This window comes from Ranitomeya imitator, chromosome 1 (genome assembly GCF_032444005.1).
Source record: "Ranitomeya imitator isolate aRanImi1 chromosome 1, aRanImi1.pri, whole genome shotgun sequence".
Taxonomy (NCBI): Eukaryota; Metazoa; Chordata; class Amphibia; order Anura; family Dendrobatidae; genus Ranitomeya; species Ranitomeya imitator.
In genome coordinates this window covers 857,799,129-857,817,452 of record NC_091282.1, presented here as the reverse complement: position 1 = coordinate 857,817,452, position 18,324 = coordinate 857,799,129, and the positions used below count along the sequence as shown (strand labels likewise).

General features: G+C 43.2%; 1 protein-coding gene across 2 annotated transcripts in view; it reads left to right on the top strand.

The window, feature by feature from the left end:
• MFSD12 (major facilitator superfamily domain containing 12) overlaps nucleotides 1-18,324 on the top strand; it is a 117,288-nt gene that overhangs the window by 58,749 nt on the left and 40,215 nt on the right. For both annotated transcript variants that reach the window (XM_069741976.1, XM_069741986.1), the window contains exons 4-7: nucleotides 16,649-16,840; nucleotides 16,943-17,035; nucleotides 17,840-17,932; nucleotides 18,014-18,184. In XM_069741976.1, the coding sequence (XP_069598077.1) occupies nucleotides 16,649-16,840; nucleotides 16,943-17,035; nucleotides 17,840-17,932; nucleotides 18,014-18,184 (549 nt within the window). The remainder of the gene's footprint in view (nucleotides 1-16,648; nucleotides 16,841-16,942; nucleotides 17,036-17,839; nucleotides 17,933-18,013; nucleotides 18,185-18,324) is intronic.

Below are 18,324 nucleotides of genomic sequence, written 5' to 3'. Positions count from 1 at the left end.
TTGGGACCGGCAAGGGCAAAAGCAACCCACTGGCACGTGAACAGCAGGGCTTAGCCCTAGCACAAATCCCACAGGACTGCACAAAAGTACGTACATCCCGTGACAGAGATGGCCACCAGAAGGATCTAGCCACTAACTCTCTGGTACCAAATATTCCAGGATGACCAGCCAACACCGAACAATGAAGTTCAGAGATAACTTTACTAGTCCACCTATCAGGGACGAACAGTTTCTCCGCCGGACAACGATCAGGTTTATTCGCCTGAAATTTTTGCAACACTCGCCGCAAATCAGGGGAGATGGCAGACACAATGACTCCTTCCTTGAGGATACTCGCCGGCTCAGATGAACCCGGAGAGTCGGGCACAAAACTCCTAGACAGAGCATCCGCCTTCACATTTTTAGAGCCCGGAAGGTACGAAATCACAAAATCGAAGCGGGCAAAAAATAACGACCAACGGGCCTGTCTAGGATTCAAGCGCTTGGCAGACTCGAGATAAGTAAGGTTCTTATGATCAGTCAATACCACCACGCGATGCTTAGCTCCTTCAAGCCAATGACGCCATTCCTCGAATGCCCACTTCATGGCCAGCAACTCTCGGTTGCCCACATCATAATTACGCTCAGCAGCCGAAAACTTCCTGGAAAAGAAAGCACATGGTTTCAACACTGAGCAACCAGAACCTCTCTGTGACAAAACCGCCCCTGCTCCAATCTCAGAAGCATCAACCTCGACCTGGAACGGAAGAGAAACATCTGGTTGACACAACACAGGGGCAGAACAAAAACGATGCTTCAACTCCTGAAAAGCTTCCACAGCAGCAGAAGACCAATTAACCAAATCAGCACCCTTCTTGGTCAAATCGGTCAATGGTTTGGCAATGCTAGAAAAATTACAGATGAAGCGACGATAAAAATTAGCAAAGCCCAGGAATTTTTGCAGACTTTTCAGAGATGTCAGCTGAGTCCAATCCTGGATGGCTTGGACCTTAACCGGATCCATCTCGATAGTAGAAGGGGAAAAGATGAACCCCAAAAATGAAACTTTCTGCACACCGAAGAGACACTTTGATCCCTTCACAAACAAAGAATTAGCACGCAGGACCTGGAAAACCATTCTGACCTGCTTCACATGAGAGTCCCAATCATCTGAGAAGATCAAAATGTCATCCAAGTAAACAATCAGGAATTTATCCAGATACTCACGGAAGATGTCATGCATAAAAGACTGAAACACAGATGGAGCATTGGCAAGTCCGAACGGCATCACTAGATACTCAAAATGACCCTCGGGCGTATTGAATGCAGTTTTCCATTCATCTCCTTGCCTGATTCTCACCAGATTATACGCACCACGAAGATCTATCTTAGTGAACCAACTAGCCCCCTTAATCCGAGCAAACAAGTCAGATAACAATGGCAAGGGATACTGAAATTTAACAGTGATCTTATTAAGAAGGCGGTAATCAATACACGGTCTCAGCGAACCATCCTTCTTGGCTACAAAAAAGAACCCTGCTCCCAGTGGTGATGACGATGGGCGAATATGTCCCTTCTCCAGGGATTCCTTCACATAACTGCGCATAGCGGCGTGTTCAGGCACGGATAAATTAAATAATCGACCTTTAGGGAATTTACTACCAGGAATCAAATTGATAGCACAATCACAATCCCTATGCGGAGGTAGGGCATCGGACTTGGGCTCTTCAAATACATCCTGATAATCAGACAAGAACTCTGGGACCTCAGAAGGAGTGGATGACGAAATAGACAAAAATGGAACATCACCATGTACCCCCTGACAACCCCAGCTGGATACCGACATAGAGTTCCAATCCAATACTGGATTATGGGTTTGCAGCCATGGCAACCCCAACACGACCACATCATGCAGATTATGTAGCACCAGAAAGCGAATAACTTCCTGATGTGCAGGAGCCATGCACATGGTCAGCTGGGTCCAGTACTGAGGTTTATTCTTGGCCAAAGGTGTAGCATCAATTCCTCTCAACGGAATAGGACACCGCAAAGGCTCCAAGAAAAACCCACAACGTTTAGCATAATCCAAATCCATCAGATTCAGGGCAGCGCCTGAATCCACAAACGCCATGACAGAATACGATGACAAAGAGCATATCAAGGTAATGGACAGAAGGAATTTGGATTGTACAGTACCAATGATGGCAGACCTATCGAACCGCTTAGTGCGCTTAGGACAATCAGAAATAGCATGAGTGGAATCACCACAGTAGAAACACAGCCCATTCAGACGTCTGTGTTCTTGCCGTTCAACTCTGGTCGTAGTCCTATCGCACTGCATAGGCTCAGGTTTAATCTTAGACAATACCGCCAAATGGTGCACAGATTTACGCTCGCGCAAGCGTCGACCGATCTGAATGGCCAAAGACATAGACTCATTCAAACCAGCAGGCATAGGAAAACCCACCATGACATCCTTAAGAGCCTCAGAGAGACCCTTTCTGAACAAAGCTGCCAGCGCAGATTCATTCCACAGAGTGAGTACTGACCACTTCCTAAATTTCTGACAATATACTTCTATATCATCCTGACCCTGGCACAAAGCCAGCACATTTTTCTCAGCCTGATCCACTGAATTAGGCTCATCGTAAAGTAATCCGAGCGCCAGGAAAAACGCATTGACATTACTCAATGCAGGGTCTCCTGGCGCAAGAGAAAATGCCCAGTCCTGAGGGTCGCCGCGCAAAAAAGAAATAATAATCAAAACCTGTTGAATAGGATTACCAGAAGAATGAGGTTTCAAGGCCAGAAATAGCTTACAATTATTTTTGAAATTAAGAAACTTAGTTCTATCACCAAAAAACAAATCAGGAATAGGAATTCTTGGTTCTAACATAGATTTCTGATCAATAGTATCTTGAATCCTTTGTACATTTGTAACGAGATTATCCATTGAAGAGCACAGACCCTGAATATCCATGTCCACACCTGTGTCCTGAAACACCCAAATGTCTAGGGGAAAAAAAAGACTGAACACAGAGCTGAGAAAAAAAAAATGTCAGAACTTCTTTTTTCCCTCTATTGAGAATCATTAGGTGGCTCCTTGTACTGTTATGTAGGCAATCCAGTGACAGTGTGCCAGCAATCAGAGCACATACAGTGATCTGACAATAACCCAAAAACAATAGAACGAGCTCTGAGACGTGGAATCTCTGTAGACCGCAATACCTGAACCTATCCTAAGCACAACTAAAGGCAGCTGTGGATTGCGCCTGACACTACCTATGCAACTCGGCACAGCCTGAGGAGCTGACTAGCCTGAAGATAGAAAAACAAGCCTGACTTGCCTCAGAGAAATACCCCAAAGGAAAAGGCAGCCCCCCACATATAATGACTGTTAGCAAGAAGAAAAGACAAACGTAGGGATGAAATAGATTCAGCAAAGTGAGGCCCGATATTCTAGATAGAGCGAGGATAGCAAAGAGAACTTTGCAGTCTGCAAAAAACCACGCAAAGGGGGCAAAAAGACCCACCGTGCCGAACTAACGGCACGGCGGTACACCCTTTGCGTCTCAGAGCTTCCAGCAAAACGAATTGACAAGCTGGACAGAAAAAGCAGCAACAAAAGCAAAAAAGCACTTATCTAAGCAGAGCAGCAGGCCACAGGAAAGATCCAGAAGCTCAGATCCAACACTGGAACATTGACAAGGAGCAAGGAAGACAGAATCAGGCGGAGTTAAATAACAAAGCAGCCAACGAGCTCACCAGAACACCTGAGGGAGGAAGCTCAGAAGCTGCAGTACCACTTGTGACCACAGGAGTGAATTCAGCCACAGAATTCACAACAGAGGAGGCTCTGTTATGTTGTGGGGCTGCTTTGCTGCATATGGCAAAGGGTGTCTAGAATCTGTGCAGGGTACAATGAAATCTCAAGACTATCAAGGGATTCTAGAGAGAAATGTGCTGCCCCGTGTCAGAAAGCTTGGTCTTATTCGCAGGTCATGGGTCTTGCAACAGGATAATGACCCAAAATCCTATTGAGCATCTTTGGAAAGAGATAAAACATGCCGTCTGGAAAAGGCAACCTTTAAACATGATACAACTGGAGCAGTCGGCTCTTGAGGTGTGGGCCAAAATACCCGTCGAGAGGTGCAGAAGTCTCATTGACAGTTACAGGAATTGTTTGCCTCAAAAGTTTGTGCATCAAAATATTAAGTTAAGGGTACCATCATTTCTGTCCAGGCTTATTTCATGGTTTTGTTTGTGTGGTTTTTTTTTTCCATTCTGTGAAAGCATGGTTGAAAAGCAATGTCTGACTCTCATTTGTTCACATTCATAGATCTTTCATTTAACCCCTCTCTGACCTTAGATGTACTATCCCGTCGAGGTGCCCTGCGCCTATCTGACCCTCGACGGGATAGTACGTCATAGCGATCGGCCGCGCTCACAGGGGGAGCGTGGCCGATCGCGGCCCGGTGTCAGCTGCCTATCGCTGCTGACATCCGGCACTATGTGCCAGGAGCGTTCATGGACCGCTCCCGGCACATTAACCCCCGGCACACCGCGATCAAACATGATCGCGGTGTACAGGTGGTACAGGAAAGCATCGCGCAGGGAGGGGGCTCCCTGCGGGCTTCCCTGAGCCCCCCCGCAGCAACGCGATGTGATCGTGTTGCTGCGAGGGTCTGCTTACCTCCCTCCCTGCTCCAGGCCCGGATCCAAGATGGCCGCGGCATCCAGGTCCTGGAGGGAGGTGGTTTCACAGAGCCTGCTCAGAGCAGGCACTGTGAAGCCTGCAGTTCTCTAAGTCAGATCAGTGATCTGACAGAGTGCTGCGCAAACTGTCAGATCACCGATCTGTAATGTCCCCCCCCGGGACAAAGTAAAAAAGTTAATAAAAAAAAAAAAAAAATTATTCCCATAAATTCATTTCTTTATCTAAATAAAAAAAACCAAGCAATAAAAGTGCACATGTTTAGTATCGCCGCGTCCGTAACGACCCAACCTATAAAACTGTCCCACTAGTTAACCCCTTCAGTAAACACCGTGAGAAAAAAAGGCAAAAAACGCTTTATCATACCGCCGAACAAAAAGTGGAATAACACGCGATCAAACAGACAGATGTAAATAACCATCGTACCGCTAAAAACGTAATCTTGTCCCGCAAAAAACGAGCCACCATACAGCATCATCAGCGAAAAAATGGTTATAGTCCTCAGAATAAAGCGATGCCAAAATAATTTTTTCTATAAAATAGTTTTTATCGTATAAAAGCGCCAAAACATAAAAAAAAAATATAAATGAGGTATCTCTGTAATCGTACTGACCCGAAGAATAAAACTGCTTTATCCATTTTACCAAACGCGGAATGGTATAAACGCCTCCCCCAAAAGAAATTCATGAATAGCTGGTTTTCGGTCATTCTGCCTCACAAAAATTGGAATAAAAAGCAATCAAAAAATGTCACGTGCCCGAAAATGTTACCAATAAAAACGTCAACTCGTCCCGCAAAAAGCAAGACCTCACATGACTCTGTGGACTCCAATATGGAAAAATTATAGCTCTCAAAATGTGGTAACGCAAAAAATATTTTTTGGAATAAAAAGCGTCTTTCAGTGTGTGACGGCTGCCAATCATAAAAATCCGCTAAATAACCCGCTATAAAAGTAAATCAAACCCCCCCATCACCCCCTTAGTTAGGGAAAAATTAAAAAAATGTATTTATTTCCATTTTCCCATTAGCGTTAGGGCTAGGGTTAAGGCTACAGTTAGGGTTGGGGCTAAAGTTAGGGTTAGGGTTTGGATTACATTTACGGTTGGGAATAGGGTTGGGATTGGGGTTAGGGATGTGTCTGGGTCAGAGGTGTGGTTAGGGTTACCGTTGGGATTAGGGTTAGGGGTGTGTTTGCATTAGGGTTTGTTATAATTGGGGGGTTTCCACTGTTTAGGCACATCAGGGGCTCTCCAAACGTGACATGGCGTCCGATCTCAATTCCAGCCAATTCTGCGTTGAAAAAGTAAAACCGTGCTCCTTCCCTTCCGAGCTCTCCCGTGTGCCCAAACAGGGGTGTACCCCAACATATCGGGTATCGGCGTACTCAGGACAAATCGGACAACAAATTTTGGTGTCCAATTTCTCCTGTTACCCTTGGGGAAAATTCAAAACTGGGGGCTAAAAAATAATTTTTGTGGGAAAAAAAAGATTTTATTTTCATGGCTCTGCGTTATAAACTGTAATGAAACACTTGGGGTTCAAAGTTCTCACAGCACATCTAGATAAGTTCCTTGGGGGGTCTAGTTTCCAATATGGGGTCACTTGTGGGGGGTTTCTACTGTTTAGGGGCTCTGCAAACGCAGTGTGACGCCTGCAGACCATTCCATCTAAGTCTGCATTCCAAATGGCGCTCCTTCCCTTCCGAGCCCTCCCTTGCGCCCAAACGGTGGTTCCCCCCCACATATGGGGTATCGGCATACTCAGGAGAAATTGGACCCCAATAGTTGTTGTACAATTTGTCCTGTTACCCTCGGGAAAATACAAAACTGGAGGCTAAAAAATAATTTTTTGGGGAAAAAAATTTTGTTTTATTTTTATGGCTCTGACCCACCAAGGGCTTCACAGAAGTTTATAATGCAAAGTGCTCACCTCACATCCAGATAAGTTCCTTAGGGGGGGCTACTTTCCAAAATGGTGTCATTTGTGGGGGGTTTCAATGTTTAGGCACATCAGTGGCTCTCCAAATGCAACATGGCGTCCCATCTCAATTCCAGTCAATTTTGCATTGAAAAGTCAAATGGCGCTCCTTCCCTTCCGAGCTCTGCCATGCGCCCAAACAGTGGTTTACCCCCACATATGGGCTATCAGCGTACTCAGGAGAAAATGGACCCCAAAAGTTGTTGTACAATTTGTCCTGTTACCCTTGGTAAAATAAAACAAATTGGAGCTGAAGTAAATTTTTTGTGAAAAAAAGTTAAATGTTCATTTTTTTTTTTTTAAACATTCCAAAAATTCCTGTGAAACACCTGAAGGGTTAATAAACTTCTTGAATGTGGTTTTGAGCACCTTGAGGGGTGCAGTTTTTAGAATGGTGTCACACTTGGGTATTTTCTATCATATAGACCCCTCAAAATGACTTCAAATGAGATGTGGTCCCTAAAAAAAAAAATGGTGTTGTAGAAATGAGAAATTGCTGGTCAAATTTTAACCCTTATAACTCCCTAACAAAAAAAAACTTTGGTTCCAAAATTGTGCTGATGTAAAGTAGACATGTGGGAAATGTTATTTATTAAGTATTTTGTGACATATCTCTGTGATTTAATTGCATAAAAATTCAAAGTTGGAAAATTGCAAAATTTTCGCCAAATTTTCGTTTTTTTTTCACAAATAAACGCAGGTATTACCAAAGAAATTTTACCACTATCATGAAGTACAATATGTCATGAGAAAACAATGTCAGAATCACTGGGATCTGTTGAAGCTTTCCAGAGTTATAACCTCATAAAGGGTCAGAATTGTAAAAATTGGCCTGGTCATTGACATGCAAACCACCCTTGGGGGTAAAGGGGTTAATATTACTTTTGTCATATTCAAGTTATTTCTGTGACCATTATGGGTTTTTCTGTCATTAAATGAAGGGTACCAACAATTTTTACCACGTGTGTGTATAAAAGTTTAAATCGCCCCCCTTTTGCCCCATTCAATTAGAAAAATAAAAAAAGAAATCAAACATGCACGTATTTGGTATTGCTGCTTTCAGAATCGCCCGATCTTATAAGCTATAGAAAAGAATTAATCCGATCGGTAAATGGCAGTGAAAAAAATCAAAACCCCAGAATTTTTTTTTTTTTAGTTGCCACAACATGCAATAAAAAGATTATATCAACACCTAAATGGTATCAATAAATACGTAAGCTCGGCACGCAAAAAATAAGCCCTCAGCCTGCCCCACATCACGAAAAAATGGAGACGTTACGAGTCCCAGAAAACAATGCTGTTTTTTTTTTTTTGTTTGTTTTTTTTTTTTACAAACAAACTTTGGATTTTTTATTTCACCACTTAAATGAAAAAAAAAAAAACTATACGTGTTTGTCTGAGCTTGTAATGACCTGGAGAATACTAATGACTGGTCGGTTTTAGCATTTAGTGAACATGGGGAGGGGGGGGAGACTTTGTTTCAATTTCTCCTCACTTGTATTTTTTTTTCCCTTTTTCGAGTACATGACATGGTAAAACCAATGGTGTGTTTTCAAAAGTACAACTCCTGCAAAAAACAAATCCTAACGTGGCCATATTGATAGAAAAATAAGTTATGGCTCTTGGAAGAAAGGGAGCAGATAACAGACGATAAAGGGCTTCGTCGTGAAGGTGTTAAAAATTGAAGGAGATCCAATACTGGCACCTGATGTACACCAGTTAACTGACGCACATGGTATCTCTCTTAATAAACTTTCTGATCACTAAGCTATTGGTTTCTCAATTAGACTTATTTTCCTCTAGTCCCATTTTTCTCCTTTATTTAACCATTTGTGGCACCATATTGAATGCCTTCGAAAAGTCAAGATGGACAACTTTCACAACCTTAACCAGGTCTCGTTTGGAACAATCTTCCTCATAAAATCAGATTAGTGTGACAAGACTGATCGCTCATCACTATAAATTATCCAATGGGTTTCTGAGGGAAGGATGATAATAATAATAATAGTAATAATAATCTTTACTTTTATATAGCGCTAACCTATTCCGCAGCGCTTTACAGTTTGCACACATTATCATCGCTGTCCCCGTTGGGGCTCACAATCTAAATTCCCTATCAGTATGTCTTTGAAATGTGGGAGAAAACCGGAGTACCCAGAGGAAACCCACGCAAACATGGAGAGAACATACAAACTCTCTGCAGATGTTGTCCTTGGTGGGGTTTGAACCCAGGACTCCAGCGCTGCAAGGATATGAATGACTACCTCCTGGTGGTGTTGTCATGATGGACTCCTGTAAAACCTAATGTATACCTGCTGCCTCTTCTCCCCAGGATTCTTAGCTCAGTCATGCCAACAATCTTATTGGCCTCAAACTGGTTTATTCAGACTTGGTACACAGACATCTTCTAGCATCTGCTCCTTAGGGATCAGTCTTCCAGGCTATCATAGCCCAAGGCCAGGGTCCAACTAGCCAATCGCATCTGATGCGAGAGCTAATGACGCTCTGCTGTGGAGTGTCGGTGCTTTGTGATCCAATCCTCTCGCATGACGGGATCGGAGCACAGCTGTGGAGGAGACTGAGAAAGTAATTTCTCCATTTCCTCTGCTGCCGGTGTGGGCAGGAATCGCACTGCACTCAGGTGATATCCGAGTGCAGTGCGATGTTTCTCTAGTCACCTTCTACAACAGTCACCGTGGAGGACAGGATCACAGATGTTAAATAATCCTCTCCTTCCTGCTATTTCCAGTGTTTTTCCTATCCCCCAGTGGGGCATGAAGTGGTCCTGCAGGTGCTGTCACAGCCGGTGAACGGAGCACCTGGATTTTCTTACCGCCGGGCAGCCGAGGTCGGGCGGTGATCCTCTCCTCCTCCACATGCTGCGCTCAGTCTCCATCTCTATCGGTGCACTCGGGCAATCCTTCCCGCGTCACTCAGGGGCAAAGCAGGGAGGGTCCTCACTGAGCTCCCCGGCGTTGTCCTCCTCCAGAGTTCGTGTGGAGTTCCGGGTTCGCGCGCGCGTCGGATGTGACGTCATCACTCTTCCAGTTCGCGGCCTGGGGCTCCACGTTGGAATGCACGCCGTCTCCTGCGTTCCATGAGGTCGGTGGCCACCGGCGGGAATCACAGACAGGATATGGTCGTCTCAAGCCTCCCTATGGACCGAAGAGGGAGGAGCACGTGGTTATCGCTGGGGACCTCGATACCTTCATATCTTGGTCTGGGCCTCCAGGTAAGACGCTGTCTCCTTGTCTGTGTGACTGTATACAGCTTGACAAAGCCTCTGCTCCATCTGCAGATCCCAGCGTTCCCCCTCCTGCCGTGGGTAGCTGGGCTGGTCCCTTTACTTTTCAGCCATGTTTAAATGGGTCACTTAGTATACCTCTCTTCTAGGGAGAAAAGGTCTCTGCCCCAAAGAGTAAACCTAGCCGCAAGTGTGGTGTTTGTGGCTCCCGGCTACCCTCCGCCTATAAGAAGACCCTGTGTCAACCCTGTACGGATGACCTATTACGTGCTGAACAGCCCTCCCTCCTGGACAGCATTAAAAGCTTGATTAAACAGGAGGTACAATCCTCCATGGCGGCCTTCTCCCAACCTCAAGTGTCGCCGCCTCCTCCTCCTAAAAAGAGGAAAATGGCCCCAGTCAATACTGATTCTGACTCGGGTGAGGTCCATTCCTCTGAGTCAGACGATAATTGGGAGAATGAGGGCTCCACATCCACCCCTAAAGTTGATTGGGGGGGGAGGGGGAATATTACTTTTCCTCTGAGGATATGGATGAGCTGGTCTCCATAGTAAGAAGCACCATGGGGGTTGAGGAAGTAGAGGAAAAACATTCCGTGCAAGATGTAATGTTTGGGGGTCTGAAACCCAAGCCTTAAAAAGGGTTTCCTATACATGAAAATGTTCAAAATCTCATTTTCCAAGAATGGGCTTCCCCAGAGAAGGACCTTAGTGTTCCTTCAGACTTTAAAAAACGGTTTCCCTTAGATGGCAATAATTCTATTTGGGAGGTTCCCAGAGTGGATGTTCAGGTCTCTAAAGTCACAAAAAGACGTCTCTCCCATTTGAGGACTCTTCTCAATTGAAAGATCCAATGGATCGAAAAATAGAGAGCCACCTAAAAAAGTCCTGGGAGTCCTCTACAAATCTTCTTAAAGCAAATATTGCTTCTACTTGCGTCGCCAGGGCCCTGGTCCTCTGGCTTCGCAAATTAGAGGAACATCTCTCCCAGGGTACTTACAGAGAGGATATCCTGGACTCCCTTCCCCTTCTTCAAAAGGCTTTGGGATTCTTAACCGATGCTTCAGGAGAGTCCGTTCGTGTGGCTGCACGGTCCCTAGTTCTCGAACTCAGGGAGGAGGAGAGCTCTTTGGCTTAAAATATTGGGGAGGCGATATTGGATCTAAAACCAAATTCTGCGCCATCCCCTTTCAGGGTCACCATGTGTTCGGGCCAGTACTGGATGATATCCTGGATAAGGCTTCTGATGGGAAGAAATCGCTTCCTGAACAAAAGGTTGCTAGGAAGCGTTTTTTTCGTCCCCGTCGTGACCAGTTCTCCCAGAAGGACTTTAGGGGAAAAGGTAAAATGGGTCGTTGGAGCTATCCGAAGGGGGGTAGAGGCGGGAATATCCATGTGCCTCAACAGCAACAGACTCGGGACAAACAGCGACTCTCCGGTTGGGGGCCGGCTCTCACGGTTTCTCACCCAATGGCAGTCCACATCCACGAACCAGTGGATCCTCCACACATTACAATTCGGGCTGAAATTGGAATTCGAGAGCCCCCCCACATTGCCTAAGAATTACCCCGGAACAACCCCCAGACCTCCAACTCCTTTCTCCTTCAAATCAAGGAACTCTTGCGAGAAAGTGATCTCCCATGTACCTCAGCAGGACTTAGGCAGAGGTCATTACTCTCGAATATTCCTCATAAGGAAACCCTCCGGGAAACGCAGACTGATCATAAATTTAAAACCTTTGAACCAGGTCATCAAGTATCGGAGGTTCAAGATGGAGTCAGTCAAGACCGCAATCCCTCTTATTGGGCAAGACTGGGTAATGGCAACGATAGACCTATGGGACGCCTATCATCACGTTCCAATCCATCTGGATCACAGGAGGTTCCTCAAGTTTGCGATTCCCACAACCGCAGGATAACTCACTACCAGTTCAATGTGCTTCCCTTTTGGAGTATCCTTGGCCCCGAGGGTATTCTCGAAAATCATGAGAAGCAGTAATCTTCCTCCGTCTTCAGGGAATCTGCCTGGTCCCTTACCTAGACGATCTTCTTATCATGGCTCCTTCAACATCTGAGCTGAACCAAGATGTATCAAAAACTCTGGGTATTCTCGAGTCCCTGGGCTGGATCCCAAATCTCCAAAAGTCGGGCCTACAGCCGTCCACAAGGAAGAAAAGATCGTCATCACAACCTTTGCCAAAGAATCTCCAAGTCAGGTTCCTCTTCCCGCATACCATACCACCTTACACAGGGACAAAGAGGAAGGTGCAGATGAAAGTGCAGGTTCCTTCATCAGGTGGGGGGAGGAATACTAGTTGGCGACGTCACTGGCACAGGGCCTCTCATAGTACGCAAAAGTGTTGCTGCCGGTGGGAGGCGCCCCCGCCGTGCAAACACACCGCTGTACTTTGAGGGGCCCTGTGCCAGTGCCAATGCCAACGAGTGGGCCCCCCCTGCTTGCTCAGGATCACAGCACTTGCAAAGTTGAAATACTTACCTCTCCCTGCTCCACTGCCGTGACGTCGTCCAGATTTAATGGGCCCACTAATTACTTGAACCAGCCCTACCCCCCACAACTTTAGCCAAATGACCCCCAATTTCAAATGCCTTCCAATTATTATAAGCTAAATTACGATTGACAAGCTTCTGTAACAAGAATGGATGTTTTTGCCATTAAAATGGGCAGTGTAGGTGTTTTCCTGGCCTCCACTCACTGCCGACTATGCTCCCCCATTGACTTGCATTGGGTTTCGTGTTTCGGTCGATACCCGACTTTTCGCGATAATCGGCCAATTCCACTCTACTCGACTTCTAACATCGTCGGGTTTCGCGAAACACGGCTCGACTCTAAAAAGGTCAAGGTCGCTCAACCCTAGTGGTAACGCTAATCTTCCCCATCACCCCCAGCTTTTCAGGCAGCTGCATCTTTTCCAGCTTTATCCTTCGTCTTCCTCTCCTCCTTCCTGGGAGTATTGTGCATCTTTCTAAACCAGTACTTTGGAATCCAAGTGGGTGAATTGAGTAGTATATAGAATGTGCCTTATGCCAAGCTTTTTATTAACAATGTTTTTCTTCCCCCGAGCAGATTATGGCAATTTACCCTTAAGTACTTTGTCCACTGATGACTAGATCCAAAGACTCAGAGATGGTCTTTTGTAACCTAGATTCAAAGATGGTTTTAAAATTCAAATATCTGTCCCAGGTGGTATCAATCCTCTCCAAAGGCAACAAAACAGACTTTGACAAATGTATAGTCAATCCTGAGAAGGACTCAAAAGCCTTCATAATTTCCATTATAATTGAAAGTGAATTGGCCCTCTTAAAAAATCATAAAAGGTTGTCTGCATAGAGAGCGACCCTTCTTTCTTCCAGTACTTAAAACCTTCCAGCCCTGGGTGTTGTCTAACTACAGGGCTCAATTGCCAGGGCAAAAGGACAATGGGCAACCCTGTCTCATTCCCCTGTATGGCTCTAGATTCTGAGCTCTCCATTGACTCTTATTTTAGCAGTTGGAACTCTGTATAGTAGCATAGCCCATTTTCTTTAACACCGCCAAAATGTAACCCAACACTATAAAGTCTTAGTGGCGCCTAATCATAGAATAGCTTTTTGATTGGGTTCCACCTATGCCGCTTGCAGATTAAAAATAAAAAAATGGCTTGGCTTACGCAGGTTTCTAGCAGTTGACTTGGAGGGCATAAACCCTGCCTGGTCAGGAGGAATTACTGATTCAGTCGCTGTACTCTGATGGAAGCAAAGATTTTGGCCAGGATTTTAACATCTGATATCAATAATATCTGCCTGTACAAATCGGATATCTTTCTTTCACTTCTTTGGGCAGAGCAATTACTGCCCTTTTTAAAGGGAGTTTGGGAGTGTCCCTGATTAAAAAGGTATTCTTAATTTCCAAATAATGTGGTAACAATTCTCCCTCAAAGTATTTCTATTGGAAGGCCATCAACCCCAGGAGCTAATCTAAAAAATCCCTATCCTTAGTGGAGGGTCATCTCAGACAAATAACCAATTAAGTCCTGTTTAGTGTAATTTACCCTAAATTACCGTAGTGCAAATCCGAATAAAAGCTATGCAGGACTTGTAGTTTTTAATACCAATGAAATACTAGATTGCCCTCTATGTATGAGTTGATTATATGAAAACATTTTTAATTTTGATCCTACACCTTCTTTGCAAGTAACAGACCAGTGGTCTCTCAATCCTCATAATTTGAGGTTTTAAAAAACATAGGTTTATGGCTCCATTTGAAAAGACTTTAGTTGCTTTTGAGACTCCTTCCACTGTATTAAGTTTTCAGGGCTGTTTTTCTAAATAAATGATGCCTCCGTTTCCCAGACTTCACAACAAAAGGACTTGGAAAATAATCATTAACAATATTTCCCTCTAATCAGTACCATACCACATTAATTGATGCAGAACCCAAATGAATAGCAAATAATTCCTCCAATCTCACATTCAGCCAGAACAGATTTGGCTTCAAACCTTGTGAGAATCTAGCCCTTATCAGGTCCTCTTGCATCTTGAACAACATCTTATAAAGATCTAGGGGAGTAATCAATATCTGTGATACCGAGAAGTGTCGATGAGATGCAAGTTTTTTGTGCGCGTTTTTTAAAGCTAAATTAATAAAGTTAAAAAAAAAAATTTGTCCATGTCATGTCATACCCTAACCCTAGCCCTAACCCTAACCCTATTCTAACCTTAGTGGGAAAAAAAAAATTCTTTATTTTTTTACTGTCCCTACCTATGGGGGTGACAAAGGGGGGGGGGGGGGGTCATTTACTATTTATTTTATTTTGATCACTGAGATAGGTTCTCAGTGATCAAAATGCACTTTGGAACAAACAGCCCCAAGATGTCTCTGCTGTACCTCCATCCTTAATGGGCTAACTCATTTTAAATCCAATGTTACAGGCACTTCGTACAAGATTAATTTTCATTTAAATTGCCAATCCACATATGTGGTTTACCTGTTGGAATGTGGGTGCGGCCTGCAATATGTAGGCCGAACCATACAAACAATGCACGCCAGACTTAATAAGCATCGCCAAAACATTCGCAATGGCTTTCTCCTGCACAGCCTTTCAAAACCTTTTTTAACAGCACACCATAAGGATCTTAAAACGCTAAAATTAATTATTGATCATGTACCTGACTCTGCGGCGGATCGTTTTAATAGTCTTGTGAATCGTGAGAGTTTTTGGATTTTTAAGCTCGGTACATTAACCCCTGAGGGGCTTAACTTAATGATTGAGAAAGTAGCTAGATAAGAGTCGTAATTATTGAACACGTAACTTTTTGTCTATATAGGTGTAGACTTTTATTTATTATTTTTTATCTGTGATATGGTTTTAAATTTTAAATATTATATGTAGATTTAAAAAACAAACAAAAAAAAACCCTTGTTTTCATGATTTTAATATTTTGAATTTATATGATTATATTTATCAGTGAATGTTCCTTTAAATTTGTAAATCTGTAAACAGCATTGTGATTGGCTGTTTATTGTTTAAATACTGCCTTCCTGTTCCCATTAATAAACTCCCACCTGAAGACTGTGTTTACCGTTGAAACGCGTTGTGGCAAACGACATATGTTGTCTGAGTTTCCTTCAGCGCTCCTGGGACTGATTTCTGTTTGACACACTACTGACAGAGAGACAGACACACAGACCGACACACACAGACACTACATACCATTTCCACCATGCGCTTCACATCCATCCCCATCCGACGGTACGACTCCATTTTCACTACACTCCGCCCACACACTTCCTCCACATCACTGACGTCACTTCCGTCTGCTGCGGTTTTGACACCCAAATCCGCATAAAATCTGCAGATGGTTTTTACATCTGCAGTTTTTATGCGGATTTGACCCACAAAATGGGAGTCAATGGGTGCAGAAACACTGCAGAACTGCACAAAAGAAGTGACATGCACTTCTTTGAAATCTGCAGCGTTTCTGCACGGATTTTTCTACACCATGTGCACAGCTTTTTTTTTTTTTCCTATTGATTTTCATTGAATTGTAACTCACAGTGCAGTTCTGCAGCGTTTCTGCTGCAGAAAAAAAACGCTGCAGAACTGCACTAAATCTGCATCGTGTGCACATACCCTTAGACTGACCAATAAGGAGATGGGAGTCCTCGCCTCCACTAAATTTGACCCTATCGACAGGTTACAAATATTACTAAAATCTCCCATGATTAGTAGAGGAATATTTGGCCAGTTTTCCTGAGGGGAACATTCAAGTTAAGAAAGGTGAACATAGACTAATGGCACATTCAAAATGGTAGATTAAAAAATGAACATCTACAATGCTCCCCTTATCATCCCTGGAAGAATCTACAATTAAAGGAAATTGTTTTATGCACTAGAAGACCAACACCTCTGGAGTAAATGGTATGAAGAGTGCATCTCTTGTAACCACATAATTGTGTGTGTGTATATATGTATAATTTTTTTTTTTCTTCTTTAATTCTTCAAAAATTGCATGCTGTTTTTTAATTACCCTGAAGACCTCTTGCACTCCAAGACAAAGTTTAACTTTAACCCAAACCCCCACTCTCCCCCCCCCCCTTTTTTTTTTTTTTGGGAACATCTTGCAACCAATGTACCCCATTTTGATTATGTAAAATCAAGTGGCTTAGATCTACTTTGTAGAATCTATGAAGTAGTATTTAATCTGTGGGGAAAAAAAATTATTTTCTGTATTGCAGACTTTGGCCCTCATTGTAGTGGGCATTGGGGCATTATTTTCTTTATTATTCCACATTGGAACAAAGGAAAATTCACGTTTTCAACGCCTTCCAGAAACAGATGACGACGGAGATCATCACAAGCCACTTTCCAGCTCACCTGAGCGGATGCTTCTGTGGAAACACTGGCTTTTAGAACCTTCTTTCTATCAGGTAAATTGAAGTGTGATTATATGAATGTAGTGGTGGCAGTGACCATGTATTTAGGAAGGGTTTTATTCAATCTTCTTTTAACCCAACTTGTTGCTTTTTCAGGTGGCTCTTTTATACATGTGCACTCGACTCATAGTAAATTTGGCACAAACATATATAGCGGTCTACTTGACATATTCCTTACATCTTCCAAAGGTAAGATCTTTTTCATTTTTATTATTGCATACTCTAAAGAGTGAGAGCTTTTCAACTTTCTTAAGCATTATCCAAAGATTCTAACTTCATGTAGAGAAAGTTGTCATGTAGTTTGCCCTTGCATGTCAACTAACGGGTTGCTCAACTCATCTGTGGCACAAAAACATAGAATTTTCCAAACGTTTGCACTAAAATATGTATTGCCTGAAACTAGTTAGTACAGTTTCCTGTTAATGGCTTTTATACTTGAATTTTGACTCTGACAACGAGAAGTTGACCGTTTCCTATGTATGTTTTTTTTTCTTTTTCTTTTTTTTTTTCCATCCTGCATATTCTTCCTGAAATCTGTGGACAGCGGAAATCGTTTGTTCTCGTTAGCATACTACTAGTAACTTACTAATGAGTATGCACATGGCCACAGAAAACTATGCACTATCATAGACTGACATCTACTACATATTATTTTGTACTAAAGGTACTTGTGCTTATCTGATCCAGTGTTTTTCGTATACATGTTCTAGTGTATATGCTTATTACATTTCCTTGTAGAAAAGGCTTCTTTTTTTAATATGTGTAATAACAGGAATGGGACTCCACAGAATATAGAGTATATCTCTAATTTTATATTTAACTTATTTATGTTCTCAGATACTTGACGTAAATTGAGATGTGCCGCCACAAGCCCTATTCTTGAAATTGGCTCACTTCCTGTGTATATGCCATAAATATCCAAGATGGGTTAATAACTTAGCCAAAATGTGCCGGTTTTTTTTTCATCTTGCATATATATTTTCTCTTTAATAGAATTACATTGCAACAATTCCACTGGTCATGTATGTGAGTGGGTTTGTTTCATCATTCCTTATGAAGCCAATCAACAAATATATTGGACGCAATGTGAGTTTTTAAGTCTCATCAGAAAATATCATGTTTATTTCAGTTGCACTTTGTGAACCTTTTCTCCTTTGTCCTCTTCAGATTACATATTTTATAGGTCTCCTGGCCATTGCTGCTTTTTCGGCCTGGGTAGCGCTCGATCCTGACCTCAGTGTGGCAGTGTATGGAGCTGCAGTTATTTTGGGATCTGGGTCTGCTACAATCTTGGTCACATCTCTTGCCATGACTGCTGATCTCATTGGACCCCACTCGGTAACTATAGTTCAATGTCTGTATTCTGCAATAAATATTTTATCCATTAGATGGAAATGGTGAGCTGTAAAAGCAGGAGTTGGGTCTATAGATTGCACAACATACCGTAAACCTAATTAAAAGGTGTTATCTGGGACTTT